This window comes from Delphinus delphis, chromosome 1 (assembly GCF_949987515.2).
Source record: "Delphinus delphis chromosome 1, mDelDel1.2, whole genome shotgun sequence".
NCBI classification, from domain to species: domain Eukaryota; kingdom Metazoa; phylum Chordata; class Mammalia; order Artiodactyla; family Delphinidae; genus Delphinus; species Delphinus delphis.
Window position 1 is genome coordinate 144,271,403 of NC_082683.1, and position 18,108 is coordinate 144,289,510.

Below are 18,108 nucleotides of genomic sequence, written 5' to 3' on the forward strand. Positions count from 1 at the left end.
TTTTTTAAAAATAAATTTATTTATTTATTTTTGGCTGTGTTGGGTCTTTGTTGCTGCTCGCGGGCTTTCTCTAGTTGTGGTGAGCGTGGGCTACTTTTCATTGCAGTCCGCAGCCTTCTCATTGTGGTGGCTTCTCTTGTTGTGAAGCATGGTATCTAGGCGTGCAGTCTTCAGTAGTTGTGGCTCACAGGCTTTGTTGCTCCGCGGCACATGGGATCTTCCCGGAGCAGGGCTCGAACCTGTGTCCCCTGCGTTGGCAGGTGGACTCTTAACCACTGCGCCACCAGGGAAGTCCCCATATATTTTTACATATGTGTCATACTTGTACCTTTTGTACCCTGATTTTTTTCCCTCACTTTACCTCATATCAAATAAATCTTCCATGTAGCCAATTTGTCTACATGCTTGTAATTTTAAAGATGCATAATATTCTATCCCATGGTTATAACATACTTTATTTAACTGTTCACCTATAATTGGACATATATGTTGCTTACAGTTTTTCACTCAAAATATTATTATGAACTTTTAGTTCATACAGTATTTTTCTCTTTAATACTTTCAATGAACTTGACTTTCTAGAAGTTTTCTGGGGAAAACTAAGTCAAAAGTGATGTCTTGCATGGTTCTTAAAAATTACAATAAAATGGCTTCCCAGTGGTTTGTACCAGTTTACAATGATCCCAGTGAAATATGAGAGTACCAATTTCACCACACTCTCACTTTTTCTGTTGCTAATTTAATAGTATAAAACGTTTCTTATTTTAATACGTATTTTTCCTATATCTATTTTCCTTGATTGTTTTCTCTGTTGGGAAATGCCAGTTCCTGTCACTTGCTCGGTTTACCTTTGGGAGGTTGTCTCAATATTTTTCTTATTCCTTTTCATGGGCTGTATATATAATAGAGATTTTAACCCTTTTTCATATTTATTGTGAATATTTTCCCCCAGCTATTGGTTTAAATTTACTTGTTATACTGTCATCTGAAGAAATTTAACATTGTTATACAGTTCAGATCTTTATCAATGTGGTTTTTCCCATCATCTGTCATCTTAGAATATTCTCTCCGCTTTGTCTTATCCCCAGGGCTTTGATAAAGGATTTAATTCTGCTTTATCTTCCTGATTTTATTTTCTATATCTAATTATTTCATTCATCCATTTTGATGTAAATGATATGCAGGTTAAATTAATCTGTTCCTTAAATGCTCACTAGTTAACCAACACTCTTCCTTTAAATACACTTGAAAAAACCCTTGAATAACTGAGATAGTACGTCTATGCCTGTATGAAGAGTTCTTGTGTGCTGGGGTAGGATTCCAGGCTCCCTGGGGAAAGTATAGTCCCAAAGGACTTAGGATGTGGTGTGGTTCAGTGGGAACACAAAAGGAGCAATAACCAGAGTGAAGTGTGGGAGTGCCCCTAAATGTCCTTGCGTTTTCACCTTGCTCGTCCCTTCCCCATTTTGGGGAATGACTGCATTTCTAAAAATTAAAGACCACTTGACCCAGAGGTTTTCCTATCTTGTTAGAGTCCTGCTGAGTTTCCAGGAATGAGGGCTCTCAGTTGACCTACAGCAGTACATTTACTAATCACTCGTGCATGGAGCCTGTGCTAGGCACATTGTGTGTGCCTGTGTACGAGGCAGAATAATAGCCCCAGGACAACCATGAGTTATGCTGTGAGAAGAAAACGATAAAAGGGAGATGAGAAGAGAAATCTAGGTAGATGTAGAGATGGTTCCGCTGTGCAGCCTTAATGGTGTGGGGTGCGGCACTGTCCCTGTGAAGGGCTGTGCCCTCCCTCCATCCTCCTGCCGCCGCTGTGCACCTCTACCCTCCTCTCAGTTGGTCGAAGCCCCTGCACACACAGACAAGACTCTCCACTTGCTTCCCTGCCCTCGGCCAGGCTGCATCTCAAAGCTTTTGCAAGGGTCTTAATCCTGGCGGAGAGCCACGTGCACTAGACTGGGAGTCAGAAGTGCCCGCCCCCACTCCCCTCCCCCCCCCCCCCATCCCCACTGCTGTCCAAGAGCCTGGAGCCTGAAAGCTTAAGCGGCTACACTCGGAAGGAAGGCACGTCTGACCTCCTGGTTCTGGTTCCCACCCGCCCACCCAGGTTCGCGGTTATCTTTCCTTCCCGGTGCTCACAGTAAGGCAGACCGCAAACCCATAACCACTTGTTTTTCCTCTGCTGGGACCATGTACAACAATGGTCTTGACTTTGCATCTTTTAACTGGCAGGCAGGTGGAGGGAACGCGCCTCAGGACCTCTGTCTCATCCTGTTTGGCATGAAGAAGTCATGCATCTTAACCTGTTGACAGAGCATCTGCCACTTTAATCTTGAGAAAGAAAAAGGATCTGGTCCATTTAACGTTAGCACGGAGAGTCCAGATCCCCGAACCTGTTAAACAGAGACGTCCACCGTGCCAGCTTGGCTCTCGGGGAAGCCCAGCCACTGTTAAATTCCAGGACAATCTCTTCCTTGCCACCCTCCACTGAGGGAATTCACCCTCGGGGCCGCCCCGCCTGGCTCCCTCCCACAGCCCTGCGAAGACTGGAGTAGGTGCTCCCCTCAGAAAGGCCCTGGAGTGCCCCGTGGCTCTCAGGGTGCGCAGTGGGACTCGGTAAAGCCGCTGTCCCCTCCCGGGGACAGCGCCTCCTGGGCAGGGCAGCCGGGGGCCGCGGAAGGAGCGAGAGTGGCGCCCGCGTGACTGATCGCGGCGGAGAAAGTCCCCCGAGACTGTGACCCCTGCGCTGGGGGAAGGCGGGGCCGATGCGCAGGAAGATGCCGTGATGGGACCGGGAAAAAAAACACCAACCTCAAACCACCCACTTGTGTTTCTCAACCCGAGTTCACCGAGAGCGGCCGAAAGACCCCAGAAGCTGCGCCGCACCTCCTCGACCCCCACCTGCCCAGCCTCGCTTCTTGTGGGTGGGCTTCGCGCTCCCTCCCGGGTTTCGGAGTCACCACGTGACTTCCACGAAGAGTGAGGCCCCAGCGGAAAGCTGCCACAGGGGTGGTATTTGGGACCCCGAGGTGCGGCGAGAGGGCGGGGAGAGGAGGAAACGAGGCGGGGGTGGGAGGAGGGGGCGGGGCGGACTTGAGGACGGGAAGGACGGCGGGCTTGGACTGGGGGGTGGGGAAACCCGGGCGTTGCGCAGAGGGCGCTGGAGCCGGGAAAGCGGGAAGCCCGAGGGGGCGCGGCAGAGGCGGCGGCCGGCAGGTGCTGGGGCGCGGGGATGCCGGTGGCTGGAGAGAGCCGGTAGGCAGCTCCCCGCGTGCAGGGCGCGCCGGGCCGGGCGGCCGCTCCTCTGCTAGGCTGCGCGGCGGGGCGGGCCGGGCCGGAGAAGCGCGCGGCATGTCGCAAGGGCTCCCGGCCGCCGGCAGCGTCCTGCAGAGGAGCTTCGCGGCTCCGGGGAACCAGGCGCAGCCGCAGGTAGTGAACTAGAGGCTCGGGGAGGACCGCGGGCGATGCGGGGGTGGGCGTGCCTGGGGGCGCGAGGAGGTGGGTGCCGGGGCTCCAGTGTGGCGACCACTGAGTGCAAGGGTGGAGGGCCCTGCGGGAGCTAGACGCGAGCGGTGTGGGGGCCGCGGGGGCGGGCCAGGGACCCTGGCGTGCGCCTCTGCCCTGCCGTCCCCGCGCACGCACGGTGCCCGGGGCGTCCGGGATGGTGACTGGGCTCCTGAGCCTGGGAGGGGGAGAGGCCAGAGGGCGCCGTCGCCTGGTAGGGCTGGGCACTGTCCACGCTCCCCCGCACGTGGGGTCCCCGCTGCCTTGGGCGTCGCCATCCATGCGTCGCCGCCGGCTGCCACCCCACCGCTGGAGCGCGTGGTCCTTCCCCGCCGCTCCGAGCGGGGGCCAAGGTGTGGAGAGGGGAAATTCCGCTACAAGGGGAAACTCGTGCCCAGGCACTCCCAACATCTACCGGCTGCCTCCCGAATGGCCTAGCGGTGCGAGGTAGGGGCCAGAAGTAGGCGGACTCCACCCTCAGAACTGGTGGAAAGCTCTTGGCTGGCGCTCGGTCCTGTGCGCTGTCCACCACCACGTTTACAACCGCGTACTGGGGAAACTGACACAAAGTTGCCCGCAGGGACTGCAGTATGAGAACTTCCCGCTCTGCTGCTTTAGGACTGAGTCTTTTCATGGTTATGCCCTTCTCAATTCGGTGCCTGGCACAGGATGTCATCGGGTGACGCTAGAGAGCCACACATCTGAGTTTAGGCCTGGACTTTGCCACACACAGGCTGAGTAGCCTTGGGCAATTTGCTCAACCTCTCTGAACCTCAATTTCCCCACGTGTAAAATCAATATGACAATATCAACTTCTCATGATATTTATGAGAACTAATTGAGATGTGGTTAATAATACATGAATATCTCAACAGTTTGCTCCCCTCTTTCCATCTTTTTTTTTTTTTTTTTTTTTTTTTTTTGCGGTACGCGGGCTTCCCACTGTTGTGGCCTCTCCCGTTGCGGAGCACAGGCTCCAGACACGCAGGCTCAGCGGCCATGGCTCACGGGCCCAGCCGCTCCGCGGCATGTGGGATCTTCCCGGACCGGGGCACGAACCCGTGTCCCCTGCATCGGCAGGCGGACCCCCAACCACTGCGCCACCAGGGAAGCCCCCCTCTTTCCATCTTGATTCAATGTTTCTGCTGGTTGTCAGGTATGACAATATGATAGGTGATAAATCCAGTTGGAGTGTCTGCTCCTACAGGGCGGAATGCAGACTGCTTCATGTGCCCTATGAATTTCTGATGATGAACAGAGAGGCATGATTTGGTGACAGGCACTATGGGGGACTCAATAAAAACTAGCAGCAGCCTTAACAGAGATTATTGAGGGCGTACCATGCGCTGGTAGCTTTGGGATAAAATCTCATTTTATCCTATGCAGCCCCAAGCATTGGGCTGTTAGGATGATCATTGCAGAGATTACTGACCACTTGTTCAGGGCATGTGTCTCTAGTGCCCAGGACAGTGCCTGGCACATGGCAGGTACTCAGTTAATACTTGCTGAAGGAATGAATGAATCACACAACAAATGAGAAAATGGAAAAATCAGAGAGTTTAAATCATTTGCCCGACACCATATTGATAGTAAGAGACAAAACCAGGAACTGTGTATTTCTAAAGCTAAAAGTTCTGTCTGCTGCACTCGCTGTTGTGTTCCGGTTATATCTACCAAGACTTCTTTGCCTCTAAGGGACTACATTTTAACGTTCTATGCCTGTTCCCTTAAGCACTGCCTCCAGTCCACTTCTATTTGTTATGTTCTTTCTTCTTGTCCTTTCATAGCTTTATATTCTTGCATATGCTGAAAATTCTTTACCTGCTGTAACTTGGGGAGGTGATATGGGTCTTTTCTTATTTGGAATATTAGACCAGATAAAATGGTAACTGAAAACATCCATTATTTTATGTTATCAATATTTGCTTTCCATTAATAGTAATAATTGAGTAGCTTTCCTGTGTTTGTATCCCACTAATCTCTTGGCCTTTAAACTCTTTAAAGGTAGTATTTCCCGGGTGTCTCCTCATAGGGTTCTGGAAAGCAAATACTGCCCCACCTCTCCATGTTTTCTATAACTGGATAAAGTGTTTTTACCATGGTAGGTGGATTTTTCTGCCTGCCTGTTTCAGGATAACTTTTTTTTTTTTTTTTTTTTTTTTGTGGTGTGCGGGCCTCTCACTGTTGTGGCCTCTCCCGTTGCGGAGCACAGGCTCCGGACGCTCAGGCTCAGCGGCCATGGCTCACGGGCCCAGCCGCTCCGCGGCATGTGGGCTCTTCCGGGACCGGGGCACGAACCCGTGTCCCCTGCATCGGCAGGCGGACTCTCAACCACTGCGCCACCAGGGAAGCCCTCAGGATAACTCTTGAAGGATTTGACCAAGTTTGGTTAAATCTCATATACAGCCAAGAGCTTTCAAGACACATCATAAATTTGCTTTCTCATTCGCCCTGACCTGTGTGTGAAACAAAACGTCAGTCAGACAGTGTTCAAAGGAACCTCTTGTGGCGTTCAGGATCACGTGGTATGTTGGGAGAGTTCCGTGGTTGCAGTTAGTTATCAGCGTAATGGTGATTTGTACACAGTCTCAAAAGGACCTGTTTGCAAACATTTTAGAAATATGTTTTAGAAATGATGCTTCCTATCTACAAGAAACCAAAGTGGTTAACTAGGGGTCTGCTTTTCAATGTTTTATTCTTTCTAATTTTTAAACTATGTAGATGTTTTACCAACTAAAAATTTTAAATGATATCTTCTAAATTAAAAAAAAAAAAAAAAAAGTACCTGTTTGTGTGTGGTGGCAGAAGCCCCGGCCCACAGCAAGTCCCAGATAGCAGCCGCCTTCTGCCTTTCCCGTCCTCAGATGAGCACCAACACCACACCTCTTCCAGGCACAGGCCCTGCAGGGGAGAGGTTTGAGAACGTTGGTTTGGAGTCCAGCAGACCTGAGTTCCACTTCCCGTTCTCCCCGCTACTAGCTGTGATACCTGGAGCAAGTTCCTCAGCATCTCTGAGTTTCTTATTCCTCATCTTTTAGATGGCGGTCCCACCACACATTTCTCAGGGTGGCGACAGGGGTTAACAGCTAGCACAGTCATAGCGCATGGTGAGTGCTCCTCGACGTGGGGCCACTGTTACCCCACTGATGTAGCAGCAAGCACTGCTGTGGCTGCAAAGAAAATGGTGACGCTCCGTAAGCAATGCTGGGTGAAGAGAAAGGGCAGGGAAGGTGAGGCGAGGGGCCTCAGCATCACACCTGACCAAACCTTCCCCCCCAGAGCCCTGAGGATGATGACAGGAAGGTCCGAAGGAGGGAAAAAAACCGAGTTGCTGCTCAGAGAAGCCGGAAGAAGCAGACCCAGAAGGCTGACAAACTCCATGAGGTGAGAGTGTGGTTAGGGCAGAGCCATGCAAGGGCCACGGCAAGGAGTCATCCTCCACCCTTGCACTGTGGTGGACCTAAGGTCACACCCTGGTCCTCACCAGTTCGGCCACATGCATGTCTAGTTCTGCTGTGTCCTTCCAGCCCAGTGTTCTGAGTCTTCACTCACTGGTGTCTTCATTTCTCCCTCACTGGTTGCATCTCACACTCACGTTTCCTTTATTACAAAATGAAGAACCCACCTTTTGATCCTGATTCCCTTTCAAGCTAGTGCCCCATTTCTTTTCTTTCCCTCTTTTATTCCCCTGCTTATTAAAAAGAGACATGCTGTCTCCATGTCCTCAGTTCCTGTTTATTCCCCAGTCCTCTGTGGTATCGTTTCTGCTCCCCCAACACACATACACGCACACACGCACATGCACACTTCCTACAGAAGCTGCTCCGCTGAGGCCACTAGTGCCCTGGCACTGCCCGGTCCAGGGACCTCTTTCTAGTCCCCTCATCCTTCGCCTTGCTGGCTCCTCTGACACCATTGATCCTCGCCTTCTTGAAACCTTCTTTCAAGGTCTTTAGCTTCTAAAAGACCAGTTTCCTATTTCTCCTGACCCTCTTCACCACTTTTTTCTTAGTTTCTTTGTTCACTTTTCTACCTCTGTCTGTTTTCTTAAAAGTTGGTGCTGACCAGGCTTTCAGACCCTGCCCTTTTTTCTTCTCACCCTGGAAGGCTTAATCTATTAATCTGTTCTGCCAACGTCAGCTCCCAACATCACTTACTCTCAGGTAGGCATTGATTACTCCAAGACCTCTGGCCCTAACCCCACATGACCAGCGTCTGCTTAGATACTTCCAAATGGGTCGCCACAGCTCCTCAGCTGCAGCATGACCACGATAGCCTGTCTGTTCACCCTGAGACTTTCTCTTCTCACTGTCATCAAATTGTAGTTAATGGAGCTAACTAACCATCTATCTTATCACCCAAATCAGGAACCTGAGCTTTATTCTAAACTCTTCCATTTTCCTCTATCCCTGTGCATAATCCCACGTAATCTCACAGTCAGGACATGGGAACCGACGTCGAAGGCATCCCAGGATCTGTCCAAGGAATGGATGGCATTCCCATGCTCTTGTCTTTGCACAGGGTTGGTGTGAGTATTAAGGGTTTTAGTTCAGCTCTCTCCTGCCACACTTTCTGGCCATAGATTGTCTCAGCAAGGCCAGTCTGAGGGACATTGATAGCACAGGAGACTCTGAGGTGTTATGAGGGGGAAATGACAGTCTCTAAAAACCGCTTCACACTGAGCAGAGAACAGATTTAGAATGCACAGGCTCCAGGGAGAGGTGACCCACTGATATAAATTCCCAGAGGGCCATAGATTATAAATATTACGTTCTTTCTTGAAAGTAGGAAGTCTGGGCTGTAGAAAGAGACTAGGATCTTCAGACCAGGGTCAGGGAAGGTCTGTCCCAGCCGGGATTAGTTCTGTAAAATTTCCACAGAGGAATTGGGGTGCCCTTTGCCTCCTTTCTTCCCTCCCCCTTGCTCCTGAAGCAAGCCTGGTTCTAGCTTCATGCTACCGAATAACCCCCAGAAGGGACTTGTGGCTTGGTCAGTGCAAGGCCCTATATTCAGAACACATGTGCTAGCAGGACCCTTCCTCTCGAGGAACTTCTAGTTGCAGCCAGATGCATCAATATCAAAACACACTAGAGAACACCTGGTTTTAACTCCCAAGTGATTATGTGTGTGGAGGTGACTGAATGACTTGGACAAGATCTTTCATGGAGCAAGGTCGAGTAGATTCGTTCAACAAATATTGATCAAGAACCACTGCAGGCAAGGCATTGCCACTGGGTCACAAGGAGAGGATTGAGATCTCATTCCTGTCCTTGGGAGGCATGAGTCTCAAGGAAAGTGTATTCGTTTCCTGTGGCTGCTGTAACAAATCGTGACAAAGTTGGTGACTTAAAACAACACAGATCTATTTTATCTCACAGTTTTGGAGGCCAGGCATATGAAATGGGTCTCACTGGGCTAAAATCAAGGTGTCAACAGGGCTGCATTCCTTCTGGAGGCTCTGCGGAGGAATCCGTTTCTTGCCTTTTCGAGTTTCTAGAGGCTTCTGTATTCCTTGGCTTGTTGGTCCCCTTCCATTTTCAAAGCCAGCACTGGCCAGTTGAGTCTTTCTCACCCTGCCTCACTCTGACACCGTTTCTGTTGTTACATCTCCTTCTCTGCTTCCTCTTTCCCTAACACTCTCATGATTACACTGGGCTCGCCTGCATAATCTGGGATAATCTCCCTCTTTTAAGATATTCAACTTAGTCACATCTGCAAAGTCCCTTTGGCCATGTAAGGTAACATATTCACAGGTTCCAGAGATTGGATGTAAACATCGTGGGGGTTGGCATTATTCTGACTACCACAAACATAAATACTTTACTACAGTGTCACAAAAAGATGGGTCTCTCTCAATTTCTGTCATTGTTGGATGTGATAATGAAATGAACTAGATTTCCGGGAAATTTAGGGGTGATTTGCCACATTTACTCCTGCCTAATCCCTCTTAGAATGGTGGGTGGAGGGCCCTTCATAGGATTCTTAGCTTGTTCTGCTGTCCATAAACATAACTGTGCCAGTTGCCCTTTCCAGAAGGGGGCCGACTGATCTGAAACCCAGTCCCTCCACAGAAGAACACGCCCTTCTCCTCTTTCTCTGTGGAGCTACAAGAATGGATTAGGGTCATGCACCACTGGCAGATCACCTCAGCAACGCCAGTTTTGTTGGGAAACATAGTATCAAGGAGGCCAGGACAGTGCTTCCATCCATACACAGGCCCCAAAGCAGAAGTCCACCCTTTACCGTCACTAGCTACACACAAGTGTCATTGGTCACTGGTGTCAGTAGTCACTTTGGTGACTAGTTTTTAAATTTTGAGAAACATCTACATATTGAGAGTGGGATGTCTGGTTAAGAAATGTGGTGATGAATAATGTTACTGTGCTCCAGTGAGCTGCCGGCAGAGGACTTAGCACCCTGCTTTGGGTCACAGCTGAAAGCCCCTCAGGCTCCCTGGGGCTCCCAGGACACATCTAGGTTGGGAAAAGTAAGAGCCAGACACAGTGCATGGAAACCTTCTCCTCAGACTTGGAATGAGGCCAGCTCATGGGGAGACACCGAAGGGCACAGAAAACTGCCACCTGGTAGCCACGACTGCCCACTACTCCCTGGGGAGCTGAGCCCATCATGAGGGCTTTGAGTAAATGTAAAATAGATAGCTAGTGGGAAGCAGCTGCACAGCGCAGGGAGACCAGCTCGGTGCTTTGTGACCGCCTAGAGGGGTGGGATAGAGAGAGTGGGAGGGAGACACAAGAGGGAAGAGATGTGGGGATATATGTATACATATAGCTGATTCACTTTGTTATACAGCAGAAACTAACACACCATTGTAAAGCAATTATACTCCAATAAAGATGTTAAAAAAAAAAAGGGCTTTGAGTAAAGCCCTTATCCCATAAATTCCTCTATCCTATACTGTGGGCTAGCATTGCTAAATATCTCCAAGTAACTCAAGCTCTTTATTTGCCTTTCCTGAACACCATGAAGGGGAATATTTAGAGCAAGACATGTTTAAAATTCCCACTTCCTCTCCTGCCCACTCAGTTCTTGAGCCTCTCTCACCTCCAACATCCAGAAAATCCTCCTCCAGTCCCAGCTGTTACAAGTCTCTCAGCTGCCTTCTTCCTCCCCCAGCTCTCCATCCCCAAAGCCCGGGGACTATCCATCAGGGCAGAACCCCCTTGGAGGGCAGGGCGGGAGGAGAAGCTGAGCAGGCCAAGCCAGAGAGAGACTGGGGTCACTCTTCAGAGATGTCTGAGTTTCCCCCTCAGGGTGGTGGCTGCCAAAAGTCGCCCCACAGTGATGAGAAGCAGTTCCTAGTGTGTATCTGTGCACCTCGCTGTTCACTGTGGCTTTTCGAGTTTTCCCTTCAAGGCACTTACCCTTCTCATGGAGACTTTGACCCGTATTCATCTCTGAATATTAGGCACATGGCCGGGGTGCAGATTCACAAATGGGAACCCAAGAAAACAGTCCAGGTCTCTAAGCCCAGTTGAAAGTGTCTCAGAAGTGGGTCACACTGGTTCAAGCCAGGCACCCAAAGGTGTAAGACTAAGAAAGAACTTTGAGTCAGAAAAGGAAGGCAGCGATGCCATCCTCAGGAGCCCCAAATGTCACAAACTGACAACTTTCTTGGGCAACATGGTTGTGGTACGTGTTGCCCTGGTGTTTTCAGATATTGCATACTCTAAGAGAATCCTTCATGTCAGTCCTCACTGGGTTTAGAAACTGATGATGACACTAATTTGTACAGCCCTTGCTGGTGACACAGTTTTTCTGCTGGGAAGTATATGAGCTTAAGGCTTGGGAATAGACTTATGGTAAAATCCTGAGCTCACGTAGCCCTTTACTGCTGGTAACCACCATGGGGGGAAATTTGGGCCCAGACGCTGCCAAGCGAAAGCAGAATTGCTGTCATTGCCTGAGAGCTGCAGTTGACCTTGAAGTCAGGGATTAGGCCCCAAGTCTGCATGACCTCAGAAAAGCCACCGTACCTCTGAGTTTCAGTTGTCTCGCTTGTGAAATGGGGTCTGTGTCCTCCTGATGGCCTTTTCCTTCCCCTCATTTCCTTCCCACCTTAGTTATCACCTCTGGTCCCTGGTACCCACATGAGCTTCTTTACCAGTCTTTGCCTCAGAGGCATCCTAGACCCTGAATCCCCCCCCAGACGGCACCTCATTCCTCAATCAGCCTCTCTTTAGAAGCTCAGACCAGGGTTTCTCAGCCGCAGCACTATTGGCCTTTGGGGTCAGCTATTTCCTCGTTGGGGTGGGGGCAGTAGTGCCCCCTTCCCAGCTGTGACAACCCAAACTGTCGCCAGCCGCTCCAGATGTTCCCCAGGGACTGTCAGAATTGGCCCAGTTGAGAATTATTGCCCTAGACAGCTTAATTTCTGAGGCAGAAGTGGGATTTGCAGAGATTTCAACACCTCCCATTTCTGGTCTCTGCTTTGTGACTGTGTCCTGCACATACCCAGAGAAGGCAACACAGTGACCTCAAATCCTCCTGAGATAGGAGATTGGAAAGTCAGTGATATTTGAGCTAAACTGATCATCTCTTTGGAAATAACAAAGGATCTAATGTTCTTGGCTTCTTTTTCACATATGTTAAGTCCAGGTAATCTCTCCTCAGGTTGAAGTGGGTCTTACTATTCCCCTTTGTACCCACTCAGTGTTCTCACCTCCTGTTTCTCCCCTCTCAGCTCCCTCTTCTATTTTTGTGGAACTGGTCTCGCTTGAAGAAGATTTTGACTTCTTCTCTTTTTATTCCCTCAGCTCAGTAAAAGCCCCTCCGCAGATTTATGAGTAAAACTTAAATCCCAGAAGAGAAAGTCCCTGTGGAGAAGGCAGCCGAGGGGCCTGCTGGAGGCCCGCGACAGGCAGCTCTGTGGCCTTTCTGAGCTGGGGCTCGGGGAGAGCCGTGGACTTCGGCAGCATGGCCCCTGTGGCTTCCAGAGGGAGAGCTCAGAAGCTCAGAAGCATCTTGCCACAGCATTCAGTAACTATACAAAGGCATGTGGAATATTCTGCTACAGGAAGAATTCTGTTCTTTGGAATCTAGTTAAAATGTTAGCTCATCGCTGGGCTTCCCTGGTGGCGCAGTGGTTGGGAGTCCGCCTGCCGATGCAGGGGACACGGGTTCGTGCCCCGGTCCGGGAGGATCCCACGTGCCGCGGAGCGGCTGGGCCCGTGAGCCATGGCCACTGGGCCTGCACGTCTGGAGCCAGTGCTCCGCAACGGAAAGGCCACAACAGTGAGAGGCCCGCGTACCGCAAAAAAAAAAAAAAAAAAAATCTTAGCTCATCGGAACCATTCAAATGTATTCTTCATTTTACTTGGAGGTGAAGAGAATTTCCAGTTGCAGGGTGGAGAGAGGGAGAGAGAGAGAGAGAGAGAGAGAGAGAGAGAGAGAGAGAGAGAGAGAGAGAGAGAGAGAGAGAGAGAGAGAGTGTGTGTGTGTGTGTGTGTGTGTGTGTGTGTGTGCGCGCGCATGCGCGCATGTACGAACTACCCAGAGCTGTGGCCTCTGTCAGCCCTTTGCTACAGGCAGCGCTCCCCACGATGCCTAGGTCCCCATCCCCTCCTCCCAGCCAGACCCTTCCTGCCCACAGAGGGCCTCTTGCTGCATTGAGAGACTGCATTCTGACTCCCGGACTAGAGCTGTCAGAGGCCAGAGGAGAGCCTGGGGCATTGGGGGTGGTAGGCCTGGAGGAGAGCTGAAGGCGTAATGCAGCCAGGGTACTAGGGGGCCAAAGTGGCCCAGCTCAGCCTGTGGCAGGGTGGGCGAGGCCCGCTGCCATGGAGAGTATTCCGGGTCACCCTGAGAGCCTGCCTGGGAAAGACAGGAGGCAGAGAGATAGCTCTGATGGCCTCTATGTGCAACCTCTCTGAGGCCCTTGTTCTGAGAGGGAGGAAAGTGCCTAGAGTGGGAGGGAGGGAAGGAAGGGGGCAGGAGAAGGAGACCAAGGGCGAGGGTTGTGGAGTCACTGAGCTCGTAGATGTTGGCACTGGGGCCTGTCGGGCAGGGGTACAGGAGAAGGTAGCAGAGGCCCCTAGTTGCTATACATTTCTGATCTTTGGGGAGAAACCTTACTTAATATAAGTAAGATTGACTATGATGCAAGACTGAATAGAACACGTAATGAGAGATGTGGTTCCATTAGGTGCTATGATCTGGGAAGCCTTCCTGGAGGTGTTGGGCTTGACCTTCCACACACAAGCAGGAAGGCAGCCCAGTTGAGGATAACAGCTTTAGTAAAGAGGCAGAGCTGAGAATTTGCATGTATCTTCATGGCCTGTAAGAAGATCAGACTTTTTTAGTACTATTTCTTAAAAGTTACTGGTAAGATAATAAGGTTGGGCTCCCAGCTCAGGAAATGCATGGCATGCATGGTTCAACAAAGCCTAACCATATGAATCAACCTAGAAATGATTGAAAACAACATTTCAACAAGATGCAAATAAGATCGTCAGCCTTAAGAAGGTCTCTCTTGATATGCCATAGGGCTCTGTAAGTGGCCGAGTATTGTAGGACTTATTAATGAGTTGGGTGAAGAAAAGGAAGACCTACTTCATCGAGTTAGCGGACAGCTTAGAGCTGTGTGGTATCACTAACCCAGGAGCTGACACAATCGATATTCAAAAAGATTTTGCTAGGCTGGCAGATGACCAAGCAAACAGGGCGACATTCAGTAGAAGAGGATGTAAGGCCCACCCTTAAGCCAAAGTATCAGTTGTAGTTCAAGTACGAACAGAGAAGCGGCCGATGCAGACGAAGCTTGCACTGCTCTGCATTCTCAGAGAGAATCCCCAGAGCTAGGTGGCTGCGCACTTGGGTCCCACCCAGAGCAGACTACCTCACGCATTTGCCCTCTGAATGGCGGGACCATCCCCAGAATCGTGCATTGTGTTTTGGGAACATTTTCTCAGAGCTCCTGGCAAATTGGAACGTGTGTTGGGAATGGCCTCCCAAAGGGCGTTGGAACCAGAAGTCCTGAAACCCAAGAAACTCAGAGGACCTGAAGCAGTTGGGCTCAGAGAATACCTAAGGGGAAGTGGTATGGGGACGTCTCCTAACATTTCAAGAACTGTGATGTTGAAAAAGTATTGCATGTACTCTATGTGGTTCCATAGGTGGAACCAAGCCCAGTGGGTGGGTTTAAAGGAGAGAATGACTTTGGATAGTACAAAGAGGAGCTTTCTAATAGAGCAGCTCAGAAATAGCAGGAACTGTCTTTTGAAGGAGAGAGTGTCCAGCACAAGTTGGGTGTCGGAGCTAGAATTACATAGGGAAGGTTTCTGCACTGTGTGGTTTGGGCTAAGGGCTCTCTGATCTCCCGCAGTTCTAAGCCTCTGTAAACTCTGATATAGTGGAAGCTTAACAGGTGAGCGTTGGAGCAAAGCCAAGGCAAGGGGTGTTTTCATTCATTTACTCAGCATTCGACAAACATGTGTTATGTTCCCGGCACTGTTCCAGGTGCTGGGGCTGTAACAGTGAACCCAGCAGAAACCACCAGAAAGCAGATCAGCGGCTGTGGGGAGAGGGTCACTGACTGCAGAGGGAGATCAGGGAACTTCTCAGAGTGATGGAAATGTTCTCTGTCTTGATCAACACAGGTGTTTACATTTGTCAAAACTCATCAAATTATACACCTAAAATTAGGTGCATTTTATTTTATGTCAATTATAAATAAGATAATAAAGATGATTCAGAAGACAAAGCCCGGCCCTAATCCTGGTGGGAGGGGAGAGACGTGAAGCAAATGAACAAACAAATCTGAGTGGTGGAGGCGGCTAATGAGAAAGATTTCAGGGAAGGAGGTGAGCATCGTGCCCGGGGTTAGATCTGCCCGGAGGACAGAGGAAGGGCACGTGGTTTCAGAACCGATGCTGAAGACTGATTTCTGTCTTCCCAGGAGTATGAGTGCCTGGAGCAAGAAAACACAGTGCTGCGGAGAGAGATCGGGAAGCTGACGGAGGAGCTGAAGCACCTGAGCGAGGTGCTGAAAGAGCACGAGAAGATATGCCCGCTGCTGCTCTGCCCCGTGAACTTTGTGCCGGTGCCGCGGCTGGACCCCGTGGCTGGCTGCCTGCCCCGGTGAAGCCCAGAGACGGTCCTCCTCTGCCCAGCAAGGAGCGTTGGTCTTTCTCACACCTGGGAAGAGGCTTCCCTCTGCATCCATGTACCGGGGGACCTGTGGCCGGGTCAGCTCTTAGGAGCTCCGGGCCGTGTCCCCAGCAGCCCAGGCTCAGCATGATGCTGTCACAGGCCCCTGACTCAGAGCCTTTAGCGGATCCAGGCAGGGAGGCCATCTTCAGGAATCACTGCGCATCCACTCTGGCAGCTAGTAGGTTCCGTTTTTGTGCAGAATCATTTCCTCTAGCACATGGATAATAAAGGTGTTATCTTCTCTTCTTTCGCCAAGTTCTTAGAATTTAGAGACACAATACCTTTCCTCTTCCTGAAGAGGTCATCTCCTGTCTCCTCAGGTGGTTTTGCAGCTCCTGGGTCTTGCTTCTCCTCCTGGTCATCTCCCCCATGGTCACATCCATGCTAGATGAGGAGGCACCTTTGGGGTGGGACTCCCCTGCCACCCCAGCTGGGTCATGCAGGGGTGTGCTGGGCATGACTCGTGCTTGTCTTATGCGCTGCGTGACCCTCCATCCTGGTCAGCTTTCCCACCCAGGCTGGACCGTCCTGGAAGCTTTTCTACTCCAGGCTGGTTTTCCCATGTGCTCTGTATATTCCCGGGTCACCTCCCATTCCATTGGTAGTCATAGGATTAGGGGACAAATGTACTTTATGGAAGTCTGAATCACACTCGAATGGAGGAGATCTGTCCCCTATGTAAACAAGCAAATATCTGGGTAGATGAGGAGAGGGGAGCTATTTCCTTTTAAAGGTCCCATCCAACTCTATTCTTTCAGGAAAATCAGAACCAGGCCAAGTTGAAAGTGGTCCCAGCAAGAAAAGCAAAATGGGAGAACGCATCCCATCCCCTCCCAATTCTCTTTCTTCCTGGAGCAAGGGGGTTGTGGAAAGTGGAGCCAGCCTATCATAAAGGGAACAAGAAATGGGAACAGCAGGGAAAGTGCTTTGTTGTAAATGTAAATGGTTAAAAAAAAAGAAAAGAAATAGAAAGCAGCTCTTCCCAGGGGTGAAGAACTTGCTGACCTCATGCCAGGATTCATACTGGCTAATCCCCACCAGCCTCCTCTTTTTTTCCTCTTTTCTCTCTTTCTTCCCCTGCTTACTGGAGGCTGGCCTGCTGTCTTCTAACTCACGCAGGCTGATGGTGGCAAGATTTCCCTGGTCAGAGGCGCTGGAAGGCTGCTGTTAGACAGGGCCTGTGCCTGCTGGCAGGACCAGGCCAAAGCTTCCTGAATACAGCTCTTTCAGGGAGATGGTGGAATTATCTAGCCACGCGGCTTGTGGCATCTTAGTTCTCCGACCAGGGATTAAACCCAGGCCCATGGCAATGAAAGCGTGGAGTCTTAACCGCTGGACTCCCAGGGAATTCCCAGCACAAGACACTTTAAAATCATCCAGCCTCATCCCTTCACTTTGTAGTTGAGGTGTGTGGCAAGGGGGAGGGGATTGCTCACGGTCACCTCTGAGTTAGAAGCAGAACCAGAAGCAGACCCCAGGGGATCTGACTGCTGATCCACTGTAGTTGATAGAGTCAGGCTGCCGCCGTGTCAGGATCCTGCTCAGCTGGTGGCTAACTGTGGTGTGACCTTCTGTCAGCACCTTACCAGGCTGCCAGGACCTCACAGTCCAGGCGAGTGGCCCATATGTGAAGGATGGACGCAGAGCCAGGGCCTCAGGGGCCTATGTAGCTGAGGAGAGCATGGACACGTGAAGTATGTGTCTTGTACCAGCAGGCATTTTGCTGCTGCTTTCAACTCCAGCACTTTCCAGAAGGGAGCATTTTACACGCTGGCTGGGGCTCACCTGGCCCTGCAGTACTTCCAGGCTCTGGCTTGCAGACCCCTCTCACTGTCTTACTGCTGATCTGCTCCGACCCCTATGGTCACTGCTGTCCAGCTGGCTGTTCACCCACTCCGCTGCTGACCCCAGGGAGTCTGTGCCCACCAGCCCCACTGGCCAGAGCCCCCTGGCACCATGTAACAACCCAGGGACCAGTTTCCTTCCATGTAGCTGCTATGGGCCCCCGAGGCCTTGGAGTCCCCCTAGATCCTCAACCCTGACTGGGCGACTTGTAGGAAGGGTCCCTGGAGGATGGTGGGGAAGGGCTGTATCCTGGAGGTAAGAGTGCATCCTTTCCCACGCACAGTCCTTGTGCCGGACCTCAAACGCGTGGCCTCACCCAGACACAAGGGAGGCTGGGAAATGAAACTCAGCCCCGTGCCCAGGAGCTGGAGGAGGGAGCTTAGGTGAACATCTGTCAGCCTCTGCCATAAGACAGCCTAGCTTTTGCTCCCGCCACCTCACTGAAACTGCCCCCTTGGAGGTCCCCAGGAGGCGCTTTTTTGCTAAATCTAATGGGCATGTCTCAGGCTTTATCTTCCTTTACTTCCTAACAGCTTGTGACACTGGCTTTGGTGTTGCTTCTACCCTCTCTACCTGCTT

General features: G+C 50.8%; 1 protein-coding gene across 1 annotated transcript; it reads left to right on the forward strand.

Annotated features, from left to right (window-relative positions):
- Positions 1-3,158: 3,158 nt before the first annotated feature.
- BATF3 (basic leucine zipper ATF-like transcription factor 3) lies at positions 3,159-15,924 on the forward strand. The gene is made up of 3 exons (XM_060009967.1): positions 3,159-3,441; positions 6,796-6,900; positions 15,431-15,924. Exons 1-3 carry the CDS (start codon positions 3,364-3,366, stop codon positions 15,614-15,616), a joined length of 369 nt encoding a protein of 122 aa, XP_059865950.1. The 5' UTR covers positions 3,159-3,363; the 3' UTR covers positions 15,617-15,924.
- Positions 15,925-18,108: the final 2,184 nt, after the last annotated feature.

What these genes read in the sequence shown, in the direction of transcription:
- BATF3 (XM_060009967.1), top strand. Translation starts at nt 3,364, where the DNA reads ATGTCGCAAGGGCTCCCGGCCGCCGGCAGCGTCCTGCAGAGGAGCTTC. An exon ending in GGAACCAGGCGCAGCCGCAG is followed by an intron (nt 3,442 to 6,795) that starts GTAGTGAACTAG and finishes CTTCCCCCCCAG; the next exon opens with AGCCCTGAGGATGATGACAG. An exon ending in AGGCTGACAAACTCCATGAG is followed by an intron (nt 6,901 to 15,430) that starts GTGAGAGTGTGG and finishes CTGTCTTCCCAG; the next exon opens with GAGTATGAGTGCCTGGAGCA.